Source organism: Amblyomma americanum, chromosome 9 (genome assembly GCF_052857255.1).
Source record: "Amblyomma americanum isolate KBUSLIRL-KWMA chromosome 9, ASM5285725v1, whole genome shotgun sequence".
NCBI lineage: Eukaryota > Metazoa > Arthropoda > Arachnida > Ixodida > Ixodidae > Amblyomma > Amblyomma americanum.
Window position 1 is genome coordinate 59,602,626 of NC_135505.1, and position 26,570 is coordinate 59,629,195.

At 48.0% G+C, this 26,570-nt stretch overlaps 1 protein-coding gene across 1 annotated transcript in view; it reads right to left on the minus strand.

Annotated features, from left to right (window-relative positions):
* Positions 1-26,570, minus strand: part of LOC144105029 (uncharacterized) — a 46,460-nt gene that overhangs the window by 18,249 nt on the left and 1,641 nt on the right. Inside the window, exons 2-5 of the mRNA XM_077638239.1 lie at positions 17,878-17,975; positions 15,634-15,838; positions 5,827-5,875; positions 4,436-4,536 (exon numbers count right to left, since the gene is read on the minus strand). Coding sequence (XP_077494365.1) covers positions 4,436-4,536; positions 5,827-5,875; positions 15,634-15,838; positions 17,878-17,975 — 453 coding nt within the window. The remainder of the gene's footprint in view (positions 1-4,435; positions 4,537-5,826; positions 5,876-15,633; positions 15,839-17,877; positions 17,976-26,570) is intronic.

Genomic DNA, 26,570 nt, shown 5'->3' on the forward strand with positions numbered 1-26,570 from the left:
TGTGAGACGCCGTAGTGAAGGGCTCCGGAAATTTCGACCACCTGGGGTTCTTTAACGTGCACTGACATCGCACAGTACACGGGCCTCTAGAACTTCGCCTCCATCAAAATTCGACCGCCGCGGCCGGTATCGAACCCGCGTCTTTCGGGCCGGCAGCCGAGCGCCATAACCACTCAGCCACCGCGGCGGCAGCAATAAAATTGTAGTAAAGAAAGGCATCAGGCAGGGAGACACGTACTCGTCAATGCTATTCACCGCCTGTTTACAGGACGTATTCCGAGGCCTGAATTGGGAACAGTTGGGGATAAGAGTTAACCGAGAATACCTAAAAAACCTGCGACTCTTTGATCACATTGCCTTGCTGAGTCACTCAGGAAATGAACTGCAAAGCATGATCAATAAGTTAAGCAGGCAGAACAGAACACTGGGTCTAAAAATTAACACGAAGAAAACTAAATTAATGCCCAACAGTTAGCAAGAGAACAGCAGTTCACAATTAACAGCGAGGTGCTGGAAGTGGTAAAGAAATATGCCCACTTAGGGCAGGTAGTGACCGCTGATCCGAATAATGAGAGGGCGATAACTAGATGGATAAGAATGGGGTGGAGTGCTTGCGACTGGTACTCTCAGATCATGAATGGCAGTTTACCAATATCCCTCAAGAGAAAAGAGTACAACACATGGAGGCTAACAGAAAGGGTTCAGCTCAAGATAAAGACAGCGCAGCGAGCTATGGGAACAATAATTATAGGTGTAACCTTAAGAGACCGCAAGTGGGCACAGTGGGAGAGGAAACTTACGCGGGTTAATGACATCCTAGTCGAGATCAAGAGGAAGAACTGTGCTCGGGCAGGGCACATAATGAGAAGGCAGGATAACCGCTGGTCCTTAAGGCTAACGGAGTGGATTCCAAGAGAAGACAAGCGTAGCAGGAGACGGCGGAAAATTAGGTGGGTGGATGAGATTAAGAAGCTTGAAGTCATACAATGGGGGCAGCAGGCAAAGGAATGGATTAAGTGGAGAGACATGGAAGAGGCCTTTGCCCTTCAGTGGGCGTAGCCAGGCTGATGATGACTCTTGAGGTGACTCTAGGTGACTTTTGAGAGCACAGTACTACTACAATATATCGCCAAATAAAGTAATTCGTCTATTGAGAATGTAGTTCGCCGAAAAAAAAACTGCCTTCAAAACACACGCCAAAAAATTCAGCCCGTTTTTTCTTTTAAAGTGACAAGTTCAACCTCTGAATATAATGAACCTCAGTTTACTACTTCGGATATAAGAGACGTTAGTGTGAGAACTTCGGATACAAAAAATGTTTGGCGCCTACGAATGCAAATTTACCTTTTATTAGTTTTGTTTTCTTTTTCTCCTAAAAAGCAGACGTTGAGCAACTTAACACCTTAGAAAAACTCCAAAATAAGGCTGGACGCTTCCTCTTTAAATATTATAACCCTTTAAAAAGTCCACAGAAGTGTGAAGTGTCACAGAGATGAATACCTTCCTGGGCTAGCAGACGTTAAGCGCCAGGTAAAAAAATTTAGCGCTAAAATTTCCACCGTATTTTGATAGTCAAGCAGGCATCCGCAAGCGCGTCTACCTGTCGGAGCCAAATTAGTTGTACGTTTCTACTCAGCACGACCAATTTAATTAGGTGCGAGGACACGACTGCAAAACGAGCAGTTCTGCAAAATCTTTTTTTTTTTTAGGAAATAGCTCGAGAGTGGAACATGATGCTAGAGGAAAGTGTTTCAGCCTGCGATAATGATGAGTAATATTTGTGAGTCCAATATTGTTTTTTTTTGAGCTTCCTGTTACCCTTCCAACGCGAACTTATTGTTTCGTCTTACCTTGATGTCAACTCTATTTTATGCACTTTGTTGCTTATTATTGCTATCAGTTTCCTCATCATTCTAAACAGCCTATCCTAAGATAATGCCACCGAGGCGAGGCAGGTATTCTTGAAATAAATAAATAAATGCATCCTTTCACCCTGTAGTGGTGCGCGGGTTCAAGAGTGTCGTAATTCCTCGGGTGCAAATGTACGTAGAGGTGTAAGGGCGCTTTCAGACTTTTTGTACTGTGCTGTTGTTCAGTCAAGCGCCCTTTTAAAATGGTGTTAGCATTTCAAGTTTTCATGAAAGGACCGCCACAGCTTTGATGCGTGCAGCTATGGCTCTGATTTGCGCCTCTATATAGCGAGAAATTAATTATTTTAATCGAATTGCGATGCGCCACTGGCTCCAAATGAAGGCTTACTCAAGTGGCGTCTATAATTGTGCAGAAAGTATGCCAGTCATGTGCAGTCGGGTACTGCGCGCAGCAGTACTGCCTCCTGTGCTGAACTTTATCACCTCACTAGCTTTGTAAGACTCATTTGAGTGGCGCTATAAGTGGACGCATACCCCTGGTGTAACTATGTGCACATTCTAGCATAGTGTAATTGTGCGAGCAGGTTTTCTGAAGGCTGGTATCTCATAGATGGCGTGGTATTAATATTGTAGCATCTGGAGGGCTCCGAAGGCGAAAACAGCCCGACTGAGTCGAGGCGTCGCCGTCTGTATTAAGCCGCCATGCACCTGCCGGGTGATGTTCAAGCTATTAGCCTCCAGATCGCCACTTGCCTCCGGTCAACCGTCCCCCTATTACCTCATCCTCTGCACTTGGAGGGGAGAGGGAGTGGACGCCGGATGGGATTGACTCAGTAGATAAGAAAATGGCTCAAAAAATGATTTAGACAACAGAAGACCTACGTGAAAATTGTGCAGCCTCCCGAAGAACTCTCTTAGAAAAATGACTTGTGGCAAGTATTCCTTCTCGCATTGCTCAGAAAGGGCAACCTGCGTTTCACAATACCCACAAGGCTGTGTCTGAAACAGGCACCTGCTACTGCAGTGACACATCGCTTAACCGCTGGGCCACTCGCCGGTGAAGGTAGGAGGACTCGCCGCGACCTAACAATGGGAGACATTTTGCCTGGTTGCGTAATAAGAATTAGAATAAAATCACAATTGTTATAGAATCAGAATTGGAAAAGTTAATAAAGTGAAAGGATTTGAAATGAAAATAGGAATAGAATTACTTTTGGAATACATTGGCGGGCGAATGAAGAATGCTATCGCATTTCGTCCGCATCAATTCTCCTCTGTCCCTATTCAAGTTTTTGTGCTCATCTCTTCATTCCTTGGACAGGAGCCATACTTCCGCCTTCTTGGTCGGGTGCAAGAGTGAGAGTTTTATGCACCAAAAGGCACCCTTAATTGTGCATATTTGTTGAAAGTGTAAATGGCATGAATGCCATGTATACTTACAGCGACAGCCATGATTGTAGAATAAAAATGGAAAGTTGACGCAAAAAAACTGCAGCGCGCTTAAGCTGCGCCTTAATGGCATGACGAAATCGTGTTCATGAGTCTTCTTTGCGTATGGCTTCGTCTAGGTTCTGCCTATACGCCTATATTCTCTACTTTAGGTTCATAGATAGCTGGGAGTCCTCATACCATTCCTGGCGCAGTGGTGCTGCGGTTAAGTTATGTGCCACTGCTCCGGCAGGTGGCTTTTTCAAACACAGGCACATAGGGTTTCTCAATGCATGATTGAAGCACCCTACAGCCACCGGTGAGGCTTGTGAGATGCAAGTTGTACTTTTCAGGCAAACTCTTGCGACCAATCACTATTTTTACTGCCACTGGGGGCAGGTTATCGTTGTGTCACAAGGTTATGCCACTCAGAGCCACCGGTGTTTCGCTCCCAACGAAGACGCCAAAGACGTCGGATTTTTCGCAGGATGGTAGCGTTACCGCTACTGCGTTAAAAGACTAGACCAAGGAGTAGACAAGAAAGTCAGAAAGTGAGAAGGAAGGGCGGAAAACATAGGCGAAAGCTGATGCGACGTCCTGTTCTAGGTCCGACTCACGGAATGTTTCGATGGTTGGCGCCACTCACTAAATTGGCTGACGATACGCCGATAGCTAAGAGAAATTCGACTTGTCTTTGTTCGCATTCACTGCTTGTTCTGCTACTAAAAATCTAATACTCTGCGGTGAACTGAGAAAATGATTGTACACTGCTCTGTTTGGAACGCGTGCCCAGTTTTTCTATATGACGCAACCTCTGAAGAGTTTGAGCGTGCGATCCTGGCCGCACATACGCACGCGGTTGTGGCCGTGCTTGTGCGAACGTGTGTCTTTTTCTGTGTGCTGTTTTTCTCCTGGCGTGAATTAAATGTTACTTAATAGGTGCTAACACCGGATTCATCTTTGGTTCTGTGCCCTTACCGTACTGTGTAGGAAAGCGCACTTGTATTCACACACTGGCATTCACGAACATGAATGTCAGTGTGTGACCTAGAGTTCTCATGCAGTGCACACACAAGCATTCCATTAGCATTTTCGAACAGCCACAGTGTTTCTCTTTTTTCTCATGCATTACTTACTATCTTGGTGCCGCTAACAGTAGTATTTCCGATCTCGTCACTGATGTGTATGGAGATGTAACTGGTGGCTTTGTTGTGAAGGTGCTCGCAAGCCCGCACACCTGGAAACAGACGCAGCACAGTATTTGAGAACAGCCTGTTGCATGGGCATCTAAATCTGTGTGCAGTGACTGAAGGGGAACATAAAAGGAGTTAATTTATCTTTTCTTCCTGTGTTCCGTTGATGTTTGCTACTTAGACGAAGTCAGCATATCTATGCTATCTATGCTTTCTTCGCGTTTCCTGATCCCAGCCTCAAAGCCATGGTGTGTAGAATGCACAATGATATTAACTAAAAAAAGTTGCCCTACGTGCAGTAGTAGGAAAGGGTAATGCGCTTGTTATGCAGTAATGAGCCGCTGTACTTTCGGGGACAAAAGTCTCCAGCACTCGTTACCGAGAACTGATGCTGATAGCTGTGATTAACCGCGGGCTGGAGACCACACTTGCCGAGATGAAAGTCGGACTTGGGTGTTGTGATGTGTACTAGTGATAGCAGATGATAGCTAACAAACATGGCAGCTATAAGCCAAAATCGCTCATTGCGCATCCTGGAGCATTTTGCTCCGCATAGCACGTATCAGGCGTAAACCTCTAAGCGTCGCGGTAGTGTACTTATTACTGAATGCCACCTGGAGATTTGAATTTATTCTATTTATTCTTTTCGAAAAAATTTAAATTCGTACTGGCTCTTGGTCATAAGGTCGAGTGCAATTATTAAAAACCAAATCGAATAATTTGCCAAGAGCTAATTTTCATTATTTGTTTTCGTTTTTAAAGGGCAACTGAAGAGGATTTAGGATTCGATGAGTTTAAAAGAGCCGAATGTGTGAAACATGCTGGTAAAGCCTGCGAAATAGTTTTGCCCTAGATTTTGAAATTGCGATGTAATCGACGAATAAAGTGGCGTCGGCGTTGAGACTTCGCTGCCGTCCACAGCGACGAGCATAGGATGTTAATCACTGACATACGACAGCACTCCGTTTCCAGCGAATAAACAGTAGTTTCAAGAAAAAAAACCAACGCCATCGAGGGTGAACCTCACGAAGCATTGGTTGGCGGCATCGGACTACGCACAGCAGTATGCATGCGAAGGCAGCGGACGTCTGAAGTTCCGGCTGTGATGACGTCACAACGAGCTTCCTTCCACTTGCCTATTGCATTGAGGAGAAGCCTGAACATGGTCGCGGTTTTTGATGGACGATTTCGTCACCATTATAAATGTAATGCGAAAATACTTTTCGCACTTCACCTAGATGCTGCGTTGATTCGAATTCTTGAATAACCTCGAACTTTCAGAAAATCCTTTCAGCTTCCCTTTAAAGGTTTTAGCAACACTTATTGGCTCTTACCTTTCCAGGGTAGGTGAATGCTATTGACTTCTTCGTCCTTGTATAAGCACTGAAAAATAACGACCACGTAATGAGTTTAAAAGAAAATCCCCTGAAATTTAGTTGGGAAGACGGATGGCGTTGCTGGGACATATAGCATTGCTGGCTGTGAGAAAGCCTGCTAATCTTATTGCAGGAAAGAAATTACAAAAAAAGCATTTGATGTTCTTTTTCTGTACACATATGCACACTTCACCACCTTCTGTGTTGATTTGAACAATCTTATGTAATTAAGCGGCATAAAAGCGGGCTCAGAGACAAGGTGCATTTCCAACTTTTGCACTACGGTGTGCGATACTCATTGAATGGTTTTTTGAAACAAAAACAGACACACTGGCCAGTAATAAGGATCTTTCACGTTTGGGCACCCATAATGGAGGCCTTTTTACGCAATAAAATCTTATGAACAAGGGCTCCTTGCGGGGCTTTGAAAAGTCAAGGATCTTTATTATAGTTCGGCGTGTCTGTTTTTTTTAACGTACCCAACTGGCGAGACTGTATTTAGTTGCACTCTGAAATTTATCATTGAATGGCTTCGGTATAGTGCGCTGCCAGATGCATTCAAGGATCGCGTACAAGTCTCGAAGGCATGGTACAAGCAATATACAGATGCAAGCCCTTTTAAACATAAACGCCAAAAATTATAATGTCCAAAATTATAACCCTTCAAGGCAGTCTACCTTTTTTTAATAGCTCGTCAGCCAACTTCGGCTTGTTCTCCGGCATGTTCTGTTGCAAACTGCTTTGGAAGCTCCAGCCTTTATTCCAGACCCTAATCTGGTAAAATATCCAAAGACGAGAATCTCCGCAAACTATAGCAACATCATTATCCCGCCACAACACATGAATATTTATACGTGCTTCACCTCACACATTGTTTGCATTGGTGGAAGGGGGAGGAGGGTGGAGGGGGCCGGGAGCAGCTCGAGCTACCTCAATGATTCAGGACGGCATATTCTTCACAAATGTGTTCTTCCGCAAGTGACCTTCCCACTGGTGGCTCATTGCGACAGATATAAAAAGTACCAGCATACAGGTGCTTGATCTTGGCAGCAGTTTGCACTTGTTGTCTTTTTGTTTGTCTTTTGGCCGGGGCTGCTTGTGCATGACCGCCCGTAGGGGTTCGGGTCTCAAGTCCCACCGGTCGCTGTGTTTGAAAAATTCACCTGCCGGAGCAGTGGCGCATCGCTTAACCGCTGCCCGAAATCGCGAGTAGTGGCATGATGACTGCTGCGATCTATGACCCTATGAAGGCGAAGTATTTGCTCGGGACATATGTGCTATGCTATTACATTGTACTTTAAGGAAAGGTTAGGCGTCGTCCGAGGTCTTTATTTGTCTTGGCTCTGGTTACATGAAACAACTCTACTTTCCACATCACTGAAAACCAGTTAAGAGAATAACAATATACTATGTTGTTTCAATGAATAACCCCGACTACTGCAAAACAATATTTGTTGCAGATATCTAAAAATGTTCATATCAGAATTTCAGTCACACGCATGTTGCTACTACTTCACTGCCCCCATTCCACATGACGAAATGATCCTCATAATTTTCGTCATGAGCGTCGCCAGCTTGATTACATCCACTGCTGGAGAAACTAACCTGCCATTGGCCACAAAAGATGTTCAGCGCTGTTTCCCATCTCCCTCATTTTTCCTTAAATCTGCTCGCGCTGCTGAAATATTATCCAATACCAACTAGCTCGACAGCTTCTGTATTGGCCCAAATTCAAGTCTCGCCAGGAAGGTGAGGACACCCTATTTCGGCATTTCTACATTTTCAGCTCACCGCCGCCCCACCCCCATTCCCCCATGACTATCTGTCATCTCTGTCTATGCTTCTTTCCTGTGGAATCTGCTCCATTATTCTAAGGTAATCATCGGTTACCTTTCCTTCATATTAGGGGTGCTGCTCATGTCGATATCCTCTCTCCGACTTAAGCTACGATATCACCACTAACTGCTATTTGTTTCTTTACCAATTCTGTTCTCTTCAGCATAGTAAAGGACACCCCAGCCATTTCCTTTGATGCACTGTCTTCAACTTGAAGCTTTAGCCTCTTGGTTGGTCTCCAGAATTTTCTGCCCGCCGTGGGAGTTTCCGGCACAACACAGCGCACCTCTCATCTGTTGACACAGTGTTGCGTTGCTCAGAGCAGCCCGTAAAATTTTTCTCGGGGCTAAAGCAGAGGCTTCTGCGCTCTCAAATTAGGCACAAAGGTGGCATGAGACGTTAGTTTGATGCGACAGCTTTTTTTTACTCCTTTCGCCAATATCGCCTTGGTGCGTTGTCTGTTACTCTACTTCCCCTACGCCTCCAGGTGCATGCTCGGCACTAGCAACGAAAAAAATTAGCCGAGCTTTAAATGCGCTTAAACCAATGTGCGATGCCGAAAGCACGGTGACGTAAATGTCGACGCCAAAGTCTACCATAGGAACGAGATGACGCAAATCTCAAAGCTGCGATCGAATCCGACAGCGGCGGCCGCTCTTCGATGAAGATGAAACACAAAACCACCCGTGTTCTGTGCGATGTCAGTGCACGTTAAAGATCCTCAGGTGTTCAAAATTATTCCGGAGCCCTCCACGACGCACCTCTTTCTTGCTGTCTTCTTTCAGTCCCTCGTCTATCTCTTCCCTTACGGTACGGTTCAGGTGTCCGCCGAGATGAAAGACAGATACTGCGCCATTTCTTTGCCCCCAAAACTAATTTTCTGTTTTTCAACTACTTTTTCGTGGATGGCCCGGACGAGATTTTTGGAAATTACCCAGTTCAAATCTGGAGGTCGCCACCATATCTGGCATGCTCGATTACGGTTGGACGTCGAGTTTGGTCAAAATCGGCCAGGGTCAAACTTCTAGGGTCCCCCGGGCCAATACTTTGGAAATGACTCAGGCCAAAACTAGAGGTCACCATCGCGTCGAGCATAGCCAGGTATGGTTAGACATTGATTTTGGTCCAAATCACCAAGGTCAAATATTGAGGGGGTGCCGGCCAAATTGTGGCAACAGCCCGGAACAGATTGAAGGTCGCATCGTGCCGGGCACGCTCAGTCATGATTGGACATCGATTTTGCTCTAAATCGTTCAAAATAAAATTTCAACGGCCGCCCAAGCAAAATTTTTGGAAAGACCCGGGCCAAATTTGGAGGTTGCCATCGTGTCGGGTACGGTCACTTATGGTTTGACATCGATTTTGGTTCAAATCGACGAAGGCGAAATTTCAGGGTGGCTTGGGTCCAATTTTTGCCGCTGGTGTCAGAGTGGCCATGGCAATGAGCGATGCAGAGGCAAAATTTCTGCTCGGCTCTGGCGACCGCATGAGTCTTTTCGCACTAAAAGTACCAGCTGATAGGTACCCTTCGTCCGCGCAGATCGTCTCTCTCGCTGCGAGAACAAGTGAGATCTCCGGGTTGCATCCTGATTGCTTGTCATGCGCCGACATCGTGATCACCGCTTTCGTATAGCTCTCGTGGCGTTCCAGCTCAATTCGCCTCCTGCTTTCGAAGCGTTCAGAAGTACGTAAGGTCGGCCTTCGTTAATGCAATATCATCTCGCAAGAGCACAGACGCTACGTAAGCAAACCCTCGCGCTAAGCGACCACAACATCAATGGCTTGGACGCTTCCACCAATGCGAGAGACAAGATCTTTCTTGCCTAGAGCTATGCCGGGGCCACGACCTGACGCTGTTGCATATTTCTCGAATCATATTCTACGACCGCCTGGAAATATTTTGTATTAAACTTCATTTTGTCTGTTTGGGTACTTGTCACATTCGGTTACATTTTTTAGGAAGTTCGCAGAGCAGGCAGCGATGCCAGACAAAGAAAAACACTTTCACACAGCTCTACAGCCAGTGGCACAAAAAAAGGTAACTGCATTTAATATGAAGTATGCACTTCAAGCAGCCATGCCTGACAAAGAAAGACGCTTTCACAACAGCTCTACCACCAGTGGCACAAAAACGGTAACTGCCGCGGCGGCTGCGTTTTTATAAAGGCAAAACGCTAAGGCAACCCGTGTGCTGTGCGATGTCAGTGCATGTTAAAGATCCCTAGGCGGTCGACATTATTCCGGAGCCCTCCACTACGGCACCCTTTCTTCCTTTCTTCTTTCACTCCCTCTTTTATCTCTCCTCTTACGGCGCGGCTCAGGTGTCCAACGATATATGAGACAGATACTGCGCCATTTCCATTCCCCAAAAACCAATTATTATTTAATAGGAAGTTCGCACTGCAAGCAGCGATGCCAGACAAAGAAAGACGTTTTCACAACAGCTCTATCGGCAGTGCCACAAAAGTGTTAACTGTAGTCTTTAGGTTTACCCGCTGCGATGGCTCAGTGGTTAGAGCGCTCGGCTACTGCTCCGCAGTTCCCGGGTTCGAACCCGACCGCGGCGGCCGCATTTCGATGGAGGCGAAACGCTAAGGCGCCCCTGTGTTGTCCGATGTCAGGGCAGGTTAAAGGTCCCCAGGTGGTCTAAGTTATTCCGGAGCCCTCCGCCACGGTACCTCCTCCTTCCTTTCTTCTTTCACTCCCTTGTTTATCTCTTCCCTTAATGCGCGGTTCAAGGTGTCGGCCGATATATGAGACAGATACTGCGCCATTTCCATTCCCCAAAACGCAATTGTCTATTTTGAACCTTTAGCCCAAAAATGTAGCATCGAAGGATTGGTTGTTTCGCTTAAGTTATCATCATTATCATCAGACTGACTAAACCCAGAGCGAGTTAAAGGCCTCTCCCATGTCTCTCCAATTAACCCTGTCCTTTGCGAGCTGCGCCCACTCTATGCCCGCAAACTTCTTAATCTCATCCGCCCACCTAATTTTCCGCCGTCCCCTGCTACGCTCGTCTTCTCTTGGAATCCACTCCGTTACCCTTAAAGACTAGCGGTTATCCTGTCTTCGCATTATGTGCCCTGCCCAAGCCGATTTCTTCCTCTTGATTTCGACTAGGATGTCATTACCCGCGTTCGTTCCTTCATCCACTCTGCCCACTTCCGGTCTCTTAAGGTTAAATCTATTATTTTTCTTCCCGCAGCTCGCTGCGTTGTCCTTAACTTAACTGAACCATTTTCGTTGGCCTCCATGTTTCTGCCCGAAGATGAGTACCGGTAAGATAGAATTGTTTTACACTTTTGTCTTGAGGGATATTAGTAAACTGACATTCATTACCTGAGAGAACCTGCTATATGCGCTCCACGCCATTCTTATCCTTCTAGCTATTTCCCTCTCAAGATCCAGATCAGCTGTCACTACCTGCCCTATGTAGACGTATTCCTTTAACACTTGTAGCACCTCGCTTCCAATTGCAAACTGCCGTTGCCTTGCTAGACTCTTGAACATTCTATGAACAAACCAATCAGCAGCAAAATGCAACCTAAATATTAATTTCATTGACTTGGCGAACTGAGAGTACCTCCGCTTCCGATACTTTTATATCAGCCATTATAACAGGCCACGTTGATGCTGTGTACAGTCAAATCCCGTTACAACGAACACCACATTAACGAACATTTCAGATTAACGAACTTTTAAGAAATCCCACGCCGACTGCTTATAGTTTCAAATGTAAAAATATTTCACTACTACGAACTTCAGAATAACGAACATTTGAGAATAACGATCGTTATTTAATTTCCATGTCATCTTAACAACACCTCAGTACTACGAACTCTTATCCCAAAATGCGAGGATTCTTAGATTTCAGTGTATCCGTCACGGCAGCCGGAGCTCCAAGCTAGCACACGACGCAGCGCGAAGAGCAGGCGCCTTGCAACTTGCTTCCCGCAAAAACCTGAGATGGCGCGGGAGGAGAAACATGCGGGCGGAGACTTTTTTTTTCCTTCTCCGTTGCGGTACGCATCACGTTTTTCTTGCTTGTTTTTTCAGTTGTTCGCGTGCTGTCACCCGTGTCAGGCCTGTCCATCTTGTTTTTCTTCTGGTTTTTATTGTGTTCGAAGTGCGTGCCGGCGATCGCGTTGCCATGAGCTCAACAACTCCAACCACGCGGAAGAAGCGAAAGCAGTTTTCTTTGAGTGAGAAAGTAGGCATTCTTCGCGAGATAGAAGACGGCAAGAAGCAATCCGTCGTGGCTAAAGAACGTGGAGTGGCGCGGTCGACGATCGCCACGATTCTCAAAGATAAAGAGAAAATCTTTAGGCAGCAGCAAGAATCTCAGCTTACCCCATCAAGGAAGCGACTGCGGCTTGGCGATTTCCAGAATATTGACGCAGCAGTGCTGACTTGGTTTAAAGACGTGAGAGCACAGAATGTGCCCATGTCAGGCCCAATGCTGCAGGAGAAGGCGCGGCAGTTCGCTGCAATTTTTGAGGTTACCGGCTTCGAAGCGTCATCTGGCTGGCTCCACCGTTTTCGCCAACGAAACGGCGTAACCTGGCAGTCTGTGTCTGGCGAGGAGAAGGCAGCAGATGAAGCAGCAGCAGCCACGTGGAGGGAGGAAAGCTTCCACGAAATGGTCAAGTCTTACGCAGCAGCTAATGTTTTTAATGCAGACGAGACTGCCTGCTTTTATCAGCTGCTCCTGGACAAGACAATGCAGTTTAAAGGAGAACAGTGCAGAGGCGGCAAAAAGTCGAAGCTTCGCGTCACCGTGCTGTATTGCTGCAATGCAGATGTCACTGAAAAGTTGAAGCCTCTGGTGATCGGGAGGTTTTCGAAGCCGCGCTGCATGAAAAATGTAGTGTCGCTGCCGTGCCATTATAGGGCGAATCAGCGTGCCTGGATGACCCGCGAGCTCTTTTCCGAGTGGCTGCTGACGGTAAACGAGAAGATGAGGAAGGAGGGGAGGCACATTTTGATGATTGTCGACAATTGCTCGGCGCACATTGTCAACATACGGCTCACGAATGTGCGTCTCGAGTATCTGCCGCCGAACTGCACGTCAGTACTTCAGCCACTGGACCAAGGAATAATAAGGAGCGTGAAGTCGCACTTCCGGAAGCGCCTTGTTCAGCAGCTGCTCATCAACCTGCGCCTGCAGCGCTCGACAGCCATCAACGTCCTACAGGCTGCGGAAATGCTGACAGGCGCATGGTGGAGCGTCACGTCCACCACCATCCAAAACTGCTGGAAGAAGGCCGGCCTGACGATCACAGATGGCCAACCACAAACCGATGAACCGGCAGCGGAGGACAGTTCGAGCGAGCTTTGGAGCGAGGTGGCCCAGCAGCTAGCCGTCGATCCTTCAGTCACATTTGACGACTATGTCCAGTGTGACGAGGCGACGTGGACCTCAGCGGAGCTTACCACTGGTGACATACTGCAGAGCGTCCAGGGCACGGCGACTCAAGATGAGGAATGCAGCGACGACATGGACGATGACGTTACGGCAGCACCCGAAGACCGCGACGAGTCCGTGTCGGCCACAGATGCGTTGGACTGCTTGCGAAAACTCCGCATATTTATAGCCAAAAGCGGCACAGCGACCGAAGGCGTGCATAAGAATGCGGACGGTCTGGACTATTTCAAATAAATGTGCCTTGTCCGACGATCACGTGTGCATTGTGTGAGAAACGAGTTCAAGGAGGTACCGTTTCAAAGGTAGGACGTTTGCGTTACTGTAATGCTATTGTTATGGCTAATTTTTGGGCTTTCACTATAACGACCTTTCAGAATAACGAACATTTTCCCGCGGTCCCCTGAAGTTCGTTGTAACGGGGTTTGACTGTATCAGCGTTATTTACCTTGCGGAAAGGATCAAATACTACTTGTTTTGCAGAGCCCTGAATCTAAATTAAATCGTATTCAGCTTGCTGAATATCTATTCATGTCATCATTATTTACTTCTGCTTTCCCTTACTCTGCCAAGGCCAACTCTTCATATCGGGGAACAGGGTCTACCAAAGCAGAATGTTAAGGATTCATTGCACACTTTCTTATTTTATAAGCGAAAATGAATGTTATTCTATATCCATAGCTATTAAGAACGAAATGACTTTAACGCGATAAGATAACGTGGTCTTTGTGAGGAGTAGCCGGCGTTGTTGCTGTGGTGCAGGCGACGCCGGCGGCGTTATGAGGAGAAGGCAGCCCACCTGCCACCTTGGTCCCGCTCCCTTGTGATGTCATGATTACTTTCCCCTTGAATGTTGAGCCAACTGCCAACCATGGCAGGTTGTAGCTAAAATAATCACTGGTTGCGAGAGATTGCTAAGCAAGCTCAGACTCACTAGCCCCACCGGTGCCTGTGTTTGAGAGAGTCACCCGTTGGCATAGTGCCACATTGATGAATCGCTCCACCACTGCGACAGGTGCTGTATGAGGACTCCAAAGGATCCTTGAATGTAACGTAGAGGATGGCCCATTCCGCACGTATGGCCATGTAGGCAGTTTCTAGGCTAGGTAATATGCTAGGAGGACTCCACGCTGCTGAACGCATCCCTTAAAGCTGCCGCGTCGTACAGGTAAGGCGAAGCTTACGTGTCCGCTCAAGTTCTATTCGCGTTTTCAACACGCAGCGGATGACCTTGATGCCAGAACAGAGGGAAAACACGGCTTCGTACCGAAGAAAGAAGTCAGAGGCTACCCTCTACAACATGCGTCAGCAGCAGCGTCTTCCTGTACTCTGTCTAAATATTTCCTTGCAGCACTTTCAAAGCTAGAAACCTCTTGAGCCAATCAGGAAAGCGTATTAAACATGTTCCTCCACGCCTCGCCATTTGCGTGTCATCTGCTCGCGGCCTACGCAGATATGGTAAGAAAATAGCATGTACCATAAGCGGATGGATGCTTACGCCCGCGAATCGTAAGTATTCTGTGAGATGTAACGCCAGTTACCACATAAGCACATTTTTTACAGCATATACAAACGAGACGCCACGATAACATCTGCCTCCTGGCAACTTCTATTTTTCAGAACGGGAACCATTTTTGTCAGCAAACCGACGCTCTTCTGCCTAGAACTGTGGCAATCGTAACCGTAACTAAAACATAAAGCTTACTTATCACTGATACGTCTTTTAACAGGCGAGATTAAACGCAGCGAAAGGCCGTTGCCCAGTTTATGGCCAGTGAACGTTAGTAACAACAATGAATGGAGTCCAAAGCTAGGAGTCCTGCTTCGAAGGGCGCCGCCATTTTGGAACCGATATTTAAGCATACGCAAGAACCAGCAGTGTATCAAGGTAAATAGCGTGTGTAAGGCGAGCGTGCGGTAAGGCTCGATTCGAAATAGCGTTTGACACGCGTACACTAAAAATCATGCTATTTTATTAGCACGGGAGTAGAGTCCCGCGGTAGACGAATCCGGAGAGCGGTGCGATGGAGCGTACGCTGCGAACAACGGCCCGTGCGACACATGCGCTGTCGCCGTTAAGTGTGGGCTAATTGCGCCGCACGTCTTGCATATACCGGGCCAGGTACCGCGCGCTCGCAGACAAGTTATCTCGTGCGGAGGAACTATGGCGCCACCTTTCGGCGTGGCGCGGAAGTCGGTCTGAAACAGTAAAGCTCGTGGAAGGAAGTCGTCCCGGGCGTTGCCCTCGGCAATCTGAGCAAAGCTGCGGACGAATGGCTGTGTTCGCACCAGGCGAGACCTTGTATTGCAAGAAGGTATTCTCTAGAATGTGCTACGTGGAATTGGCAAAACATGTCATTTTTCTACTCTCTTGAACAAACGACAGTGCACTTGTCTTTGAAGTTCGTTGTCTGTTCCTTTCATGAATATTTTGACCACTCGTCTTTGTGTATTTCAGTGCCCTCTTTATCATAGCTAAGTGACCGCCCATTAGCTGTGCTTACTTTGAATGACTCCCGGCGAGCACTGTCGTACGCCGCCCTCACACCGTACGAGAAGTACTCTTCTGCCGAAAGATGTACGTTTTTCTTCTTGGAATCCTCCTCTTCAATGCTTTGTGCCTCAGCCTTCACAGTTCCCCTAGGCTGACCACGAAGCATCTCCATGGTTGCGTACCCCTTCATCTTGCTTGCTATGGCTATCTGGTACCTGCGTGAAGGAGGTCATAGAAACCTTGCTCACACTCGTTCCGCTAGCACCGACACGTGTTCTCACTGAGAACATGCCATCTTCGCGCGAGCCTCCTTCAGGCCCGCGCGAGGTTCATGCGTCTGCCTTCAAACCACTCAGCTGCTGTATGGATTTCCGAGTCGCGCAATCAGAGGCCAAGTGAGAGGTTCTGCCGAAGAAGTCACTGCGCGGACAGTGGGGTTGTCGGCCGTTGTGAGTTCAGCAGCCACATATGGATTCTCCCGGTTTGGAACCCGCACGCAAGGAAACGAAGTTAACCTTGTTTGATCACACCTGCTAAAACACTTAATTATGGTGTCACCACAATGACATCGACATAATGCACTCTCGTTTCTTGCTGATACCTCTCTGCTAGAAGCATTAAAAATTCTTTCAAAATCCTCTCTGAAAACTATTAACGTTAGCTTATAATGCTGTTGCAGAAATCAATTTTTTGAGAAAAGAACAAAAGAATTTTGAGACTGCAGATTGTTGTCCACCTACATCTTACCCCACTCTACACGGCTGGTGGAGAAACTATTGTGGTAAAAACCGGATGGTTAGCGCTCGTGCGCCGTAGTTTGAAACCTTGCTCCTTTATATTCGTTCGAAAGAAGAAAAAAACGTCGGCAGATAGTCAGTGATTGAATTGGTTGGTTTTCCCCCCGCTTAAGAGTCAGTCTGTATTTTCTATTTTATTTTCATTTTTTTCAACCAGCCAACTAGACCAAGGAAGATCTCATTCCCAGTCTTTCGCAAAGTTTCAGATGACACCGAAAAGCTGGCTTCAACGCATTCTGCAAATGCAGAAGCTTTCAACCTGCAGGGCATATTGCTTTCAAAAAATTTGAAGTTATATTTTCCTAAAAATGCCGTAAAATTCTTGCTTAACACAACAGTGCTAATCTTTCCCGCCTTGTGTTACGTTGTAGGTAAATTTAGCGAGGAGGATGCTGAATAGGCGAATTTTCACAACGGTTTATGTCAGGAAAGCGCATGGTGCCTGCGCTTTCTTGTATTTTGTATCTATTTTGCACCATTTATATAAAGATCCAAATGATGGCATTAACTTCAATCTTTATTTCAATATAGGCTATAAAGATTTTCAGGCCTTCTGACGTTTGAATACTAGAATTTTATCGGAACTTCTTTGTCCTCCTTTACGCTACCTGTGATTTACCCGTTCCTTGCTCATGTCTCTCCAGATTTTTCAAAAATATCTTCATTATCCCTGAACCTAGGACCGTCAGAAACACTCAGGCCTGCACAGACACCTGGTTAGATGATGCTGCATTATAAAAATGAAACGTTATAAAGAACTGCACCAGTCAGCAACCCGTATTATCGCCTCTTCTGTCAGAGCCCGGAAACAGAAAGCCGAATTGCCTACGCACTATCGGTGGAGAATCACAGCAAGCATGCGCCAAACGCACAGTCGATAGCGCAATGGCAGGCTACCACGTAGCGGAATATATTGGTTTGTTCGGAAGCTCCTGCGGCCACCTAAAACAGGTTAAAACTCGTCTCGCTAGGCGTACCGTGTGGACCTTCTTTTTCTGTTACTGTTTTGTCTCCTACAGCCGAGTATCCAAAAAGGGAAGGGAAAAGAAAGGAAGGAAACGGGAGGGAAAGTGCTTCCCTCGCTCCGGCTAAGCAACATTTTTTTTTCTGATGCCTTCTACACCAAATAGTAACTCAAAGCTATAAATAAATGCTGAAATCTTTAGGCCAGCTGCCGCAAGAGAAGACATCCTTGGCCTCTTGCTCCAGACCGCTGACTTACAAGTTATGCTTCGTGAATTCAACCTAAAACTATGGTGCTATGGTATGTACTCTCATGCATGTACAAACTTCATCTCGGTAACTAAGGCTTTACTTTGTACTGTAAGAGTTATCTACATTGATAAAAGATTCCACATTAAATCACATGCTTATCAAGGTCCCGCATAGTGCTTGACTACTGTATGACCTCATACCCTCTATATTACGAAACTGAGAATCATCAGGAGAATACTCACGGCATTTCCGCTACAACTGGGTAGGCGAACACACGGAACGTGAGTCCTTCCTGTGCGTCAAAATTTCCAGGGTACGAAATTGGGTGCCGCCTGGTGTTCTGCAAACAACAGTCAGATTCATTGCACTTCATGAAACGAAGAGGAATACGAATATATTTTATTTGTATTAGCTGTGTTCAACAACAAGGAAATAATATTTACTCGTTTAATAGCTGAAACATAGACCATGCAAAATAGAAGGCAATAAACCCACATCCCTCAAGAGGGATCTGAAACCACGGTGTGTGCTTGTTGGAGATGGCTCTCTACCAACAGAGCCAGGAGGCGGCTGTCCAGCCTTCTGCTTCGGCGTGTTTATGTGTTGTGCGTAGTGCAGCTTTGTGAGCGTTCATCAGCGCCCCCTTGAGTCAATGGGGTGGACGTGGAACGTAATGTAATAGCCCATGTGTCATGTAGAAAATGACTGAGCTGACAGCGCGGTAGCTGTGCAAAAACATCTTCATGCTGCCTAGGCATATTAAATATGTTCACTTTCAATAGTACCACCAGACGGGTGAAACTTCGTATACCTCCCAGCGGCCCCGAATTACTGACGGTAGCGCCAATTCCTGCTTCATCTACATTGGTAGCGGTTCGAGACACAGTGGAGGCGTATTAATCTGCATAGCAAAGGGCGGCTGAACCATGCCGGTGCGGGGGATGTTGCATGACTTCTTCTTCACGCCGGGACTGGTCCAGAATCGCCTCGGCTAGGCGAGGTAGGTGGATTTATCCTTGTCCGCCAGCTCTGCAAGCGGCCGCCCGCCGCGCTTTACTTGGGTTTTCGTAAACCTTTTCTTTGCTGTTGTGGCATGTTCAAATTAGTTGCGATGCCGGTAAACAACTGCAATCGCAGTGCCGGCCCATGTATGGAAAACAGAGAACATATTTTTAGGCCTTTATTGACAAATATATCCTTCCAGTTACTCTCACTCTAGAAGAAAAATTTCTAAAAAAACACGGTCTATGTTACAGCATCCAGTATTATACATATGTGTGTGGACGCATCACGGGTGTTAAATGTATCTGAAACGGTACAGCTGACATTTTCAGCACATCATTTCGTGTATCACTCACGCAATATGTATCACGATCGTTCCGTGCATACTGTGGACGCAATACAGGAGGATCATTCTGTCCACATGGGGTGCACAAAATTCAATGCATGCACAATATACCTTACAATCCTAGATAACTGCAAATAATTTGTTAAATAATTATGTAAACCCATTAAACCAAACAACTATCAGTGGTAGCCTACACTGTCCAAGCTAATATACGCGACACCAGTAGAATTAAGTTAAGAAACATTTATATAATCGGTACCAAGAACATGCCGACTCATCTGCTGACTAAACTCGTTGACTGCATCGTCAGCAGCAGTGACTAGATTATAGTTTACGATCCACGGCGCAGAAATTAGCGATGACTCTAAAGAAGGCGAGCGCAGGTAGCAGTTCTCGTCGTCTTCGTGCGGGACTCGCTACACTCTTCGCAATTTCGAAGGTAACGAGCGCAAAAGCAAACACCACCATATAATCGCAGCATTGACATGACTAACACACGAAGGAACACGACGCAAAAATGTCTGTGACCCGCGCTGCAAAGTGGGCGACAGCGCCAGAGATAACGCTACTGCAGAAGCAAGAAACACACACTAGGATGCGTGGCGGTTTCAGCGGCCGCGCGGGTCAGAAATTCAAAAGGATAGAGGGAGAGAGATCGTTTCTTCATTCAGATCCTTCTTGCGGCTATATCTTGGTCTTTGCTAACGACGGCTATATCTTGTTCTTTGATCCCTCCTCCAGTTACGTCCATAGCGTAAGGCGGACCAGTTACGGCTTCAGCGGAGGATTCTCCAATTAGCCAGAACGAAAACTTCTCGCTCTTTCCTCCCCCTGATACCACTAAATAGTACAATGAACACGCCGGTTATCATCAAAATCTATAGCATAATAAAGAGGGACAGCAAAGAAAAGCATCATTCTTTAGAGCACGTTGTTATTGTAGCGATAGCTACATTACGGTAGCATTTCGAGCCTTCTCCGTGGCGGCGCGCCCTGGCTGCGCCGCCACACTGTCACGGGGCTGGTCACGTGGTGTGGAGCAGCTGCCGGCTGCACGGTGTCGTGGCTGAATCACGTGCTTGGTCCCGTGACCAAGTTCCACCCGGCCACCTGTAGCTATCACGTCACTCCAGGTTTAAAAAGGGCTAAACCACCGCCAATTTTTTTAGCTGGTTCAAGTCGCCAAGCGTAGAACACTGCAAGGACAGGACACCGGACAGAGATTAACCGGAGGCTCCACCCACGTCCTGAAGAACTTTGTGAAAATGCAAAGAGTTCCCGCTATTGCTTCTCACAGATTGAACGCTTCGATCATATTGTCACATAGAGGTGGCGACAGTCGAAGGAGCAATGAAGACGGACGAAAGTTCGTCTAAAAGAAAACTGTTTAGTGGGGTTGACTTGCGGCCATAATGGGCTTAATCACTCTGCGGTGACGTAGCGACACGCGTGCTCGGAACTCGTCGAACAGAATGCCCGCCGCTGTTGGCCGTGCTCAAGTCAAATCTGATAGCGAACTTTCTAGATAAAAAAAGCGTGCAAAGTTATTATAAAATTCCGGAAAACGTAGAATTAGGTACGTCTGGATGCGCGCAATCGAAATAAATCTGGGCGCGTATTGCGTCGCAAACAAAGCGATAAATCAGTGTGGCGAAATATTCAAAGATTCGCGGCATTACTCCCCTCACAAAGAAGCCTCCACCCGATGCATTAAAACAAACAATGCGACTAGCAACAAATAAAACGCATCGTGCGAAAATGAACACAGTATGGAAATGCACCGTACTTTAGCGCGCATGATAGGTCTTCAGACGGACGACATGGACAACTTCTGAAGGTACGCGGCGTCGCTAGGATGCAGTAATTGCATCAGGGATGACTTCATAATCCAGTTCACCTAGCCGACGAACAACCTTGTACGGGCCGAAATAGCGGAGTAAAAGCTGTCCACTCAATCCACGGCGGCGAATGGCGCCCGAACCCAGACTTGGTCTCCTGGCTTGTATTCCGCGTTGCGTCTTCGTATGTTGTAGCGTCTGGTGTCGGTCCGATGCTGGTCTTTGATCCGTAATCGGGCAACCATTCCAGCTTCTAATGCACGTTGAAGGTAGGTGGTGACGTCAACATTCTCTTCTTCGGTAACGTTGCGTAGCATGGCGTCTAGCGTGGTCGTAGCCTCCCTGCCATAAACGAGTCTAAAAGGCGTCATCTGGGTGGTCTCCTGCACTGCGGTGTTGTAGGCGAAAACGACGTAAGGCAGGATGACGTCCCAGGTCTTGTGTTCTGCATAGACATACATTGCAAGCATATCGGCGATGGTTTTGTTTAGGCGCTCGGTCAGTCCGTTGGTCTGCGGATGCTACGCAGTTGTCCTCCGGTGGCTGGTATGGCCTTAACGCGGGATGGCATGCGTTAGTTCCGCCGTGAATGATATCCCTCTGTCCGTGATGAGCACATCGGGCGCGCCATGTCGCAGAAGAATGCACTCCACGAAAAATTTCGCGACTTCTGCTGCTGTTCCGTTCGGTAGGGTTTTTGCCTCGGCGTAGCGGATCAGGTAGGCGGTCGCTGCGATGGTCCACTTATAACCAGATGTTGACTTTGGGAAAAGGTAAAGCAAGTCTATGCCGATCTGCTGAAAGGGCCTTGAGGGAGTTCAATGGGGTTCAGAAATCCTGCTGCTCAGGTGCAAGCTGTCTTTCGTCTCTGAGAATCTCGGCTGGATTTCACATAATGTGCAACATCGACAGACAGTCCGGGCCAGTAATACTGATCTTGAATGCGGCGGAGGGTACGAGTAAACCAGAGATGTCCAGCTATCGGCTCGTCGTGTGAAGCCTGTAGAAATTATTCTCGAAGACAAGCAGGTACAACCACTGAGGTAGGCTGCTTTTTCGCTGCGAAGTTCCTTTTCATGACAACATTTTGTACACAGAAGGAACACAATCCTAGCTTGAATGAGGCTGGGAGTGAAGAAACTTTGCCTTCCAAGTGCTCGATGAGGCGTTTTAGGTCGGGGTCCGAGTGGTGCTGCTGTGCAAAAGAGCTGGGGTTGATGGGTCCCAGGATGGCGTCCTCATCGTCGTCCAGCGGCGGTGCGTCTACAGGGGCCCGTAAGAGGCAATCGGCGTCAGAGTGCTTTCGTCCGGACTTGTAAACGACGGTGACGTCAGACTCCTGGAGACGCAGATTTCATCGAGCGAGGCGGCCAAAGAGGTCCTTCAAACTGGCAAGCCAGCACAGCGCATAGTGATCGCTGACCGCCTTGAACGGTCGTCCGTAGAGGTAGGGGCGGAATTTCGACGTAGCCCAGATGATGGCAAGGCACTCCTCCTCAGTTGTCGAATAGTTAGTCTCGGCCTTGGAAATTGAACGGCTAGCGTACGCGATTACCTTCTGGCTTTTTTCTTGATGAACCCCTCGCTTTTTTTAACAAGCCCCACGCTGCTTTCGTCGGTATGAAGTTCAGTATCGGCGGAATCATCAAAATGCGCGAGGATCGGTGGGGACTGTAAACGACGCTGAAGTTCTTTGAAGGTTCTGTTTGCGGCGCTTCCCATTTAAATACCACGCCTGCCTTCGTCAGTTAGACCAGGGGCTCGGCGATGCGCGGAAGGTTTTTCATAAATCATCGGTAATATGCGAACAGTGCAAGGAATCTGCGCACTGCTTTCTTATCGGCCGGTAGTGAAAGCTATTCAATAGCAGCTGTTTTCTGCTGGTCTGGGCGTTTGCTTTTAAGTTTAGGCCAGACAACGTGATGGCGTGTAGTACTGTTTGAAGTCTTTTGAGGTGCTCTTGAAAGTTCGAGGTGAAGCCATCGACATCATCTAAATATAAAAGACAAATCTTTAGGCCTTGCAGAACTGTACCCATTACCCGCTGAAACGTCGCTGGTGCGGAACAGAGACCAAATCGCATCACCTTGAAATCAAAGAGCCCATCCGGAGTGATGAATGCGGTCTTCTCGCGATCTCTTTCATCGACCTCAATTTGCCAATAGCCGCTCTTGATGTCCATCATTAGGAAATACTTGGCGTTGCGAGGCGGTCCAGTGTGTCGTCGAAGCGGGGGCGGGAGTAGACGTCCTTCTTTGTTATCTTGTTCAAGCGGCGGCAATCAACGCAGAATCGAAGTGCGCCGGCTTTCTTTCTCACTAGAACAACCGGTGCCGCCCATCGGAAGGCTGGAGGACGTCGTCACGAAGCATTTCTTCGACTTGGTCCCGGATGGGTTGTCGTTCCCGCGGCGGCACACGGTAGGGGCTTTGACTAAGAGGTCGGGCGTGCTGGTGGGTTATAATGCGATGCTTGGGAACTGGCGTTTGTCGGACTTTCGGCGATGACGAAAAACACTCGCTGTAGCTTCGACGCAGATTGCGGATCTGGTCTTGTCTGTTCCGGGGCAGGGCTGAGTGTATGTCGAAAGTGGGCGCGTTCTCTTGGTCAGGCGAATATTTTGCGGAGGGGTCGGAGAGGGTGAATGAGTCTCGTGCGTCGGATATTTCGTTGAAGAAAGCAATCGTCATTCCTCGGTTATTGTGCCCGTATTCTTGCTGAAATTAGTCAGCAGTCCTTCGGCCTGAACATTGCGAAAATGTGTGATGCCTCTTGCGATACTGATTCCTCGATCTAGAAGCAACTGCATGTTCTCTTCATTGATGGCTTCAGCGTTTAAGGCTTTCGTGGCGCCTACGGTCACGATAACGCTTGAATGGGATGGCGCACTCACTTCTTCCTCCAGGACACTCAGGGCAACGTGACTTTCCGGAGTTTTCATCGAAGGGATGGCCTCGTCCATCGAAAGCATGATCAGCTTGGATCGCAGGTGGATGGTCGCCTGATGCTCATTTAGGTAACTCATGCTCAAGATCACTTCGCGGAAGCATTGCGGTAGCACGACAAAAGATGCAGGATAGGTAAGTCCTTTGACAGTCACTCGCGCTGTGCATCGCCCTGATGGCTTAATGAGGCGACCCCCTGCGGTGCGAATTTTTGAACCGGCCCAAGCGGTCGTAACTTTCCTGAGCTGCGCAACGAATATTCCATTCATCACCGAGTAATCGGCTCCCGTGTCGACAAGAGCGGTAACTTTCCGGCTGTCCATAGTAACTTCTAATTCGGATGCCCTGGCGCTTGCATTGCGATTTGGCCATGGCGTTGGCTCATGGCTTCGTGGCGTATGCGAATCGAGGGTGGAGTGTATCGTCAAAGCTTTTCTGTGTGGCGGCATCGCTTTGAATGCAGTTCGCGTCGTGGTCGGGGTTGTCATTTTGTGCGGCGTCGGTGCAGCGAGTGTAGCGTCTTCATGTGGTGTAGCGGGAGCAGGGTCTTTATGGGGCGTGGTCGGTGGAGGATCTTCGGCATTTCACTCGTGAGGAACATCGCTTCCAGGGGTTGTAGTCTTTAGGTTCCCCTATGGGGGCTGGGAGACCATCCTCGTACCGCGGCTGCGTAGCTGCGGCGTAGCGACACAAAGCGCGAGGTTGACGGCGATGGTGAGCGCGAAAAGCGGTTCGGCGTGTACGCTTCTCAACGCAGGTACTCGTCGATTTCCTGTGGACGTTGTCTGAAGCGTGGTCGTGGGGCGTTAACGGCATATCCTCGAAGACCGATAAGAAGACCGATAAGTACGGGCAGTGACGAAGAATATGGCTGGCCTCACCGCAATGAATGCACAACAGCCGGTTGTCGGAAGTCCTCCAGGCGTCGCGTTTCCCGGGGCTTGAGCGTCGCTCATAGGCTGGGCAGGGGGGGGGGGGCGCAGAGAGGCGGCGTTCGAGAACAAGTTGTTCATGTCGGAGAGGACGTTGGGGGTGTCGATGGGGCTGAGGAGTGCGTACTGCAGCGGCGTAGGTCATGTCCTGGGATTCTGGGGCCCTCGGGGTGCCAAGTGCCTGTTGCACTTCTTCCCGTACCATGTCCATGTGAGTCGCTGCTTTCGGCTGTGGGGAGGATAGCAGTAATAGGCATAGCCTCTCGCGAACGATATCGTGGATCACTTCCAGCAAGTTGTCGCTGGTGGTCGTCGTGTTCGAACGTATTGCATAAACAGAGGAAGTTCGGTTGTACTGCCGCACCCGGACATCGAGGGTCTTTTCGATTGTGCAAGCTTCTAGCATGAATTCGTCGACTGTTTTTTGCGGCTGGCGGACGAGGCTGCCAAAGAGTTGTTCCCTTACGCCGCGCATTAAAACTGAACTTTCTTTTCCTTTCCTCGGTCATCGGGGGGTCGCTGCGGCTAAAGAGGCGCTTCATCCCTTCCCCATAACAGTGGACGGGCTCATTCGGAAGCTGGATCCTGAACTCGAGGAGTATTTCCGCTCTTTCTTTTCTCATGACACTGGTCAATACCTTCAGGAGTTCCTTCTTGCATAGCTCCCATGTCGTTAGGTATGTCATACAAAGTGCGTGCTGGAGCCATCCAGTGCGGGAAAGACGTGCCGGACTTTCACCGCATCATCCCAATTGCTGAATGATGCCACGCGCTCATATTGGTCCAAGCATTCCTCGGGGTCTTCACCCAGGGATCCATTGAAAGTCGGCGGCACCCGCGGTTGCTGCAGTACGATCGGGGCTGACATCTTTGGCGAAGTAGTGGTGCTCGCAGCGGCGTGCTTTCGCGGTTTGGTGCGGTCTGGCAGGAACCCAAACTCAGGCTCCTCTCCCTAGAGACGTCGGCTGGCTCGCTGAGCTGCTGGCTCGCCCTCGGGTGCGAAGCGCCGAGTTCTGGCGTCACGACTTGAAAGGGGTGCCCGGTACATGGAAGACAACCCAGCACCTCCACCAGATGTCACGTAGTGGTGACGGCGGTCGAAGGAGCGATGGAGACGGACAAAAGTTCCTCTAAAGGAAAACTGTTTATTGGGCAGACTTTCGCCCACAATCGACTGAATCACTCGCGGCGGCAAAGCGACAATCGTGCTCGGCGGTCGTCGAACAGAATGCCCGCCGTTGTCCGCCGTGCTCAAGTTACGGCTGATAGCGCACTTTCTAGATAAAGCAGGCAAAGTTACTAGAACATTCTAGAACAACGTAGAATCAGCTCTGTCTGGATGCGATGAATCGAAATAACTCCGGGCGAGTCTTGCTTCACAAACAGCGATAAATCGGCGTGGCGGCAGATTCGAATAATGAACAAGTACTGCAAAAATTCGCGGCAATATTTCACTTCTTTTAATAAGATCAACAGCTGCTAAGCTACAGTTAGCTGGGGAGTAAGAAGCTATATGCAGAAGCCCAATACTGCGGCAGTTTGAGCTAGAAACAAAAGCCGAGAGGGCAGCCGCACCGCTAAATACATCGTCAGAAACGTGTTTCGTTAAATATATAATATCGCTTTTTGCGAATTTTATTTTTTACAGTGAAATTGGTTTAAAAAGCATTAATTTGATCTCAAATCATAAGGTGTCAACTTGCCTAACAGCACAAAGCATGTCATTGCATGATATTAGTGAGGCTATGTACATCACAGCATATAGGTTTTGCCCCCTCATTGTAAGTTCGTTATGATTGCAATGAAATGCACGCGAGGTTGCCATTGTGCAGCGCAAGATCAAGTGAAAATGCTTGCCGATGCGTTCATGAC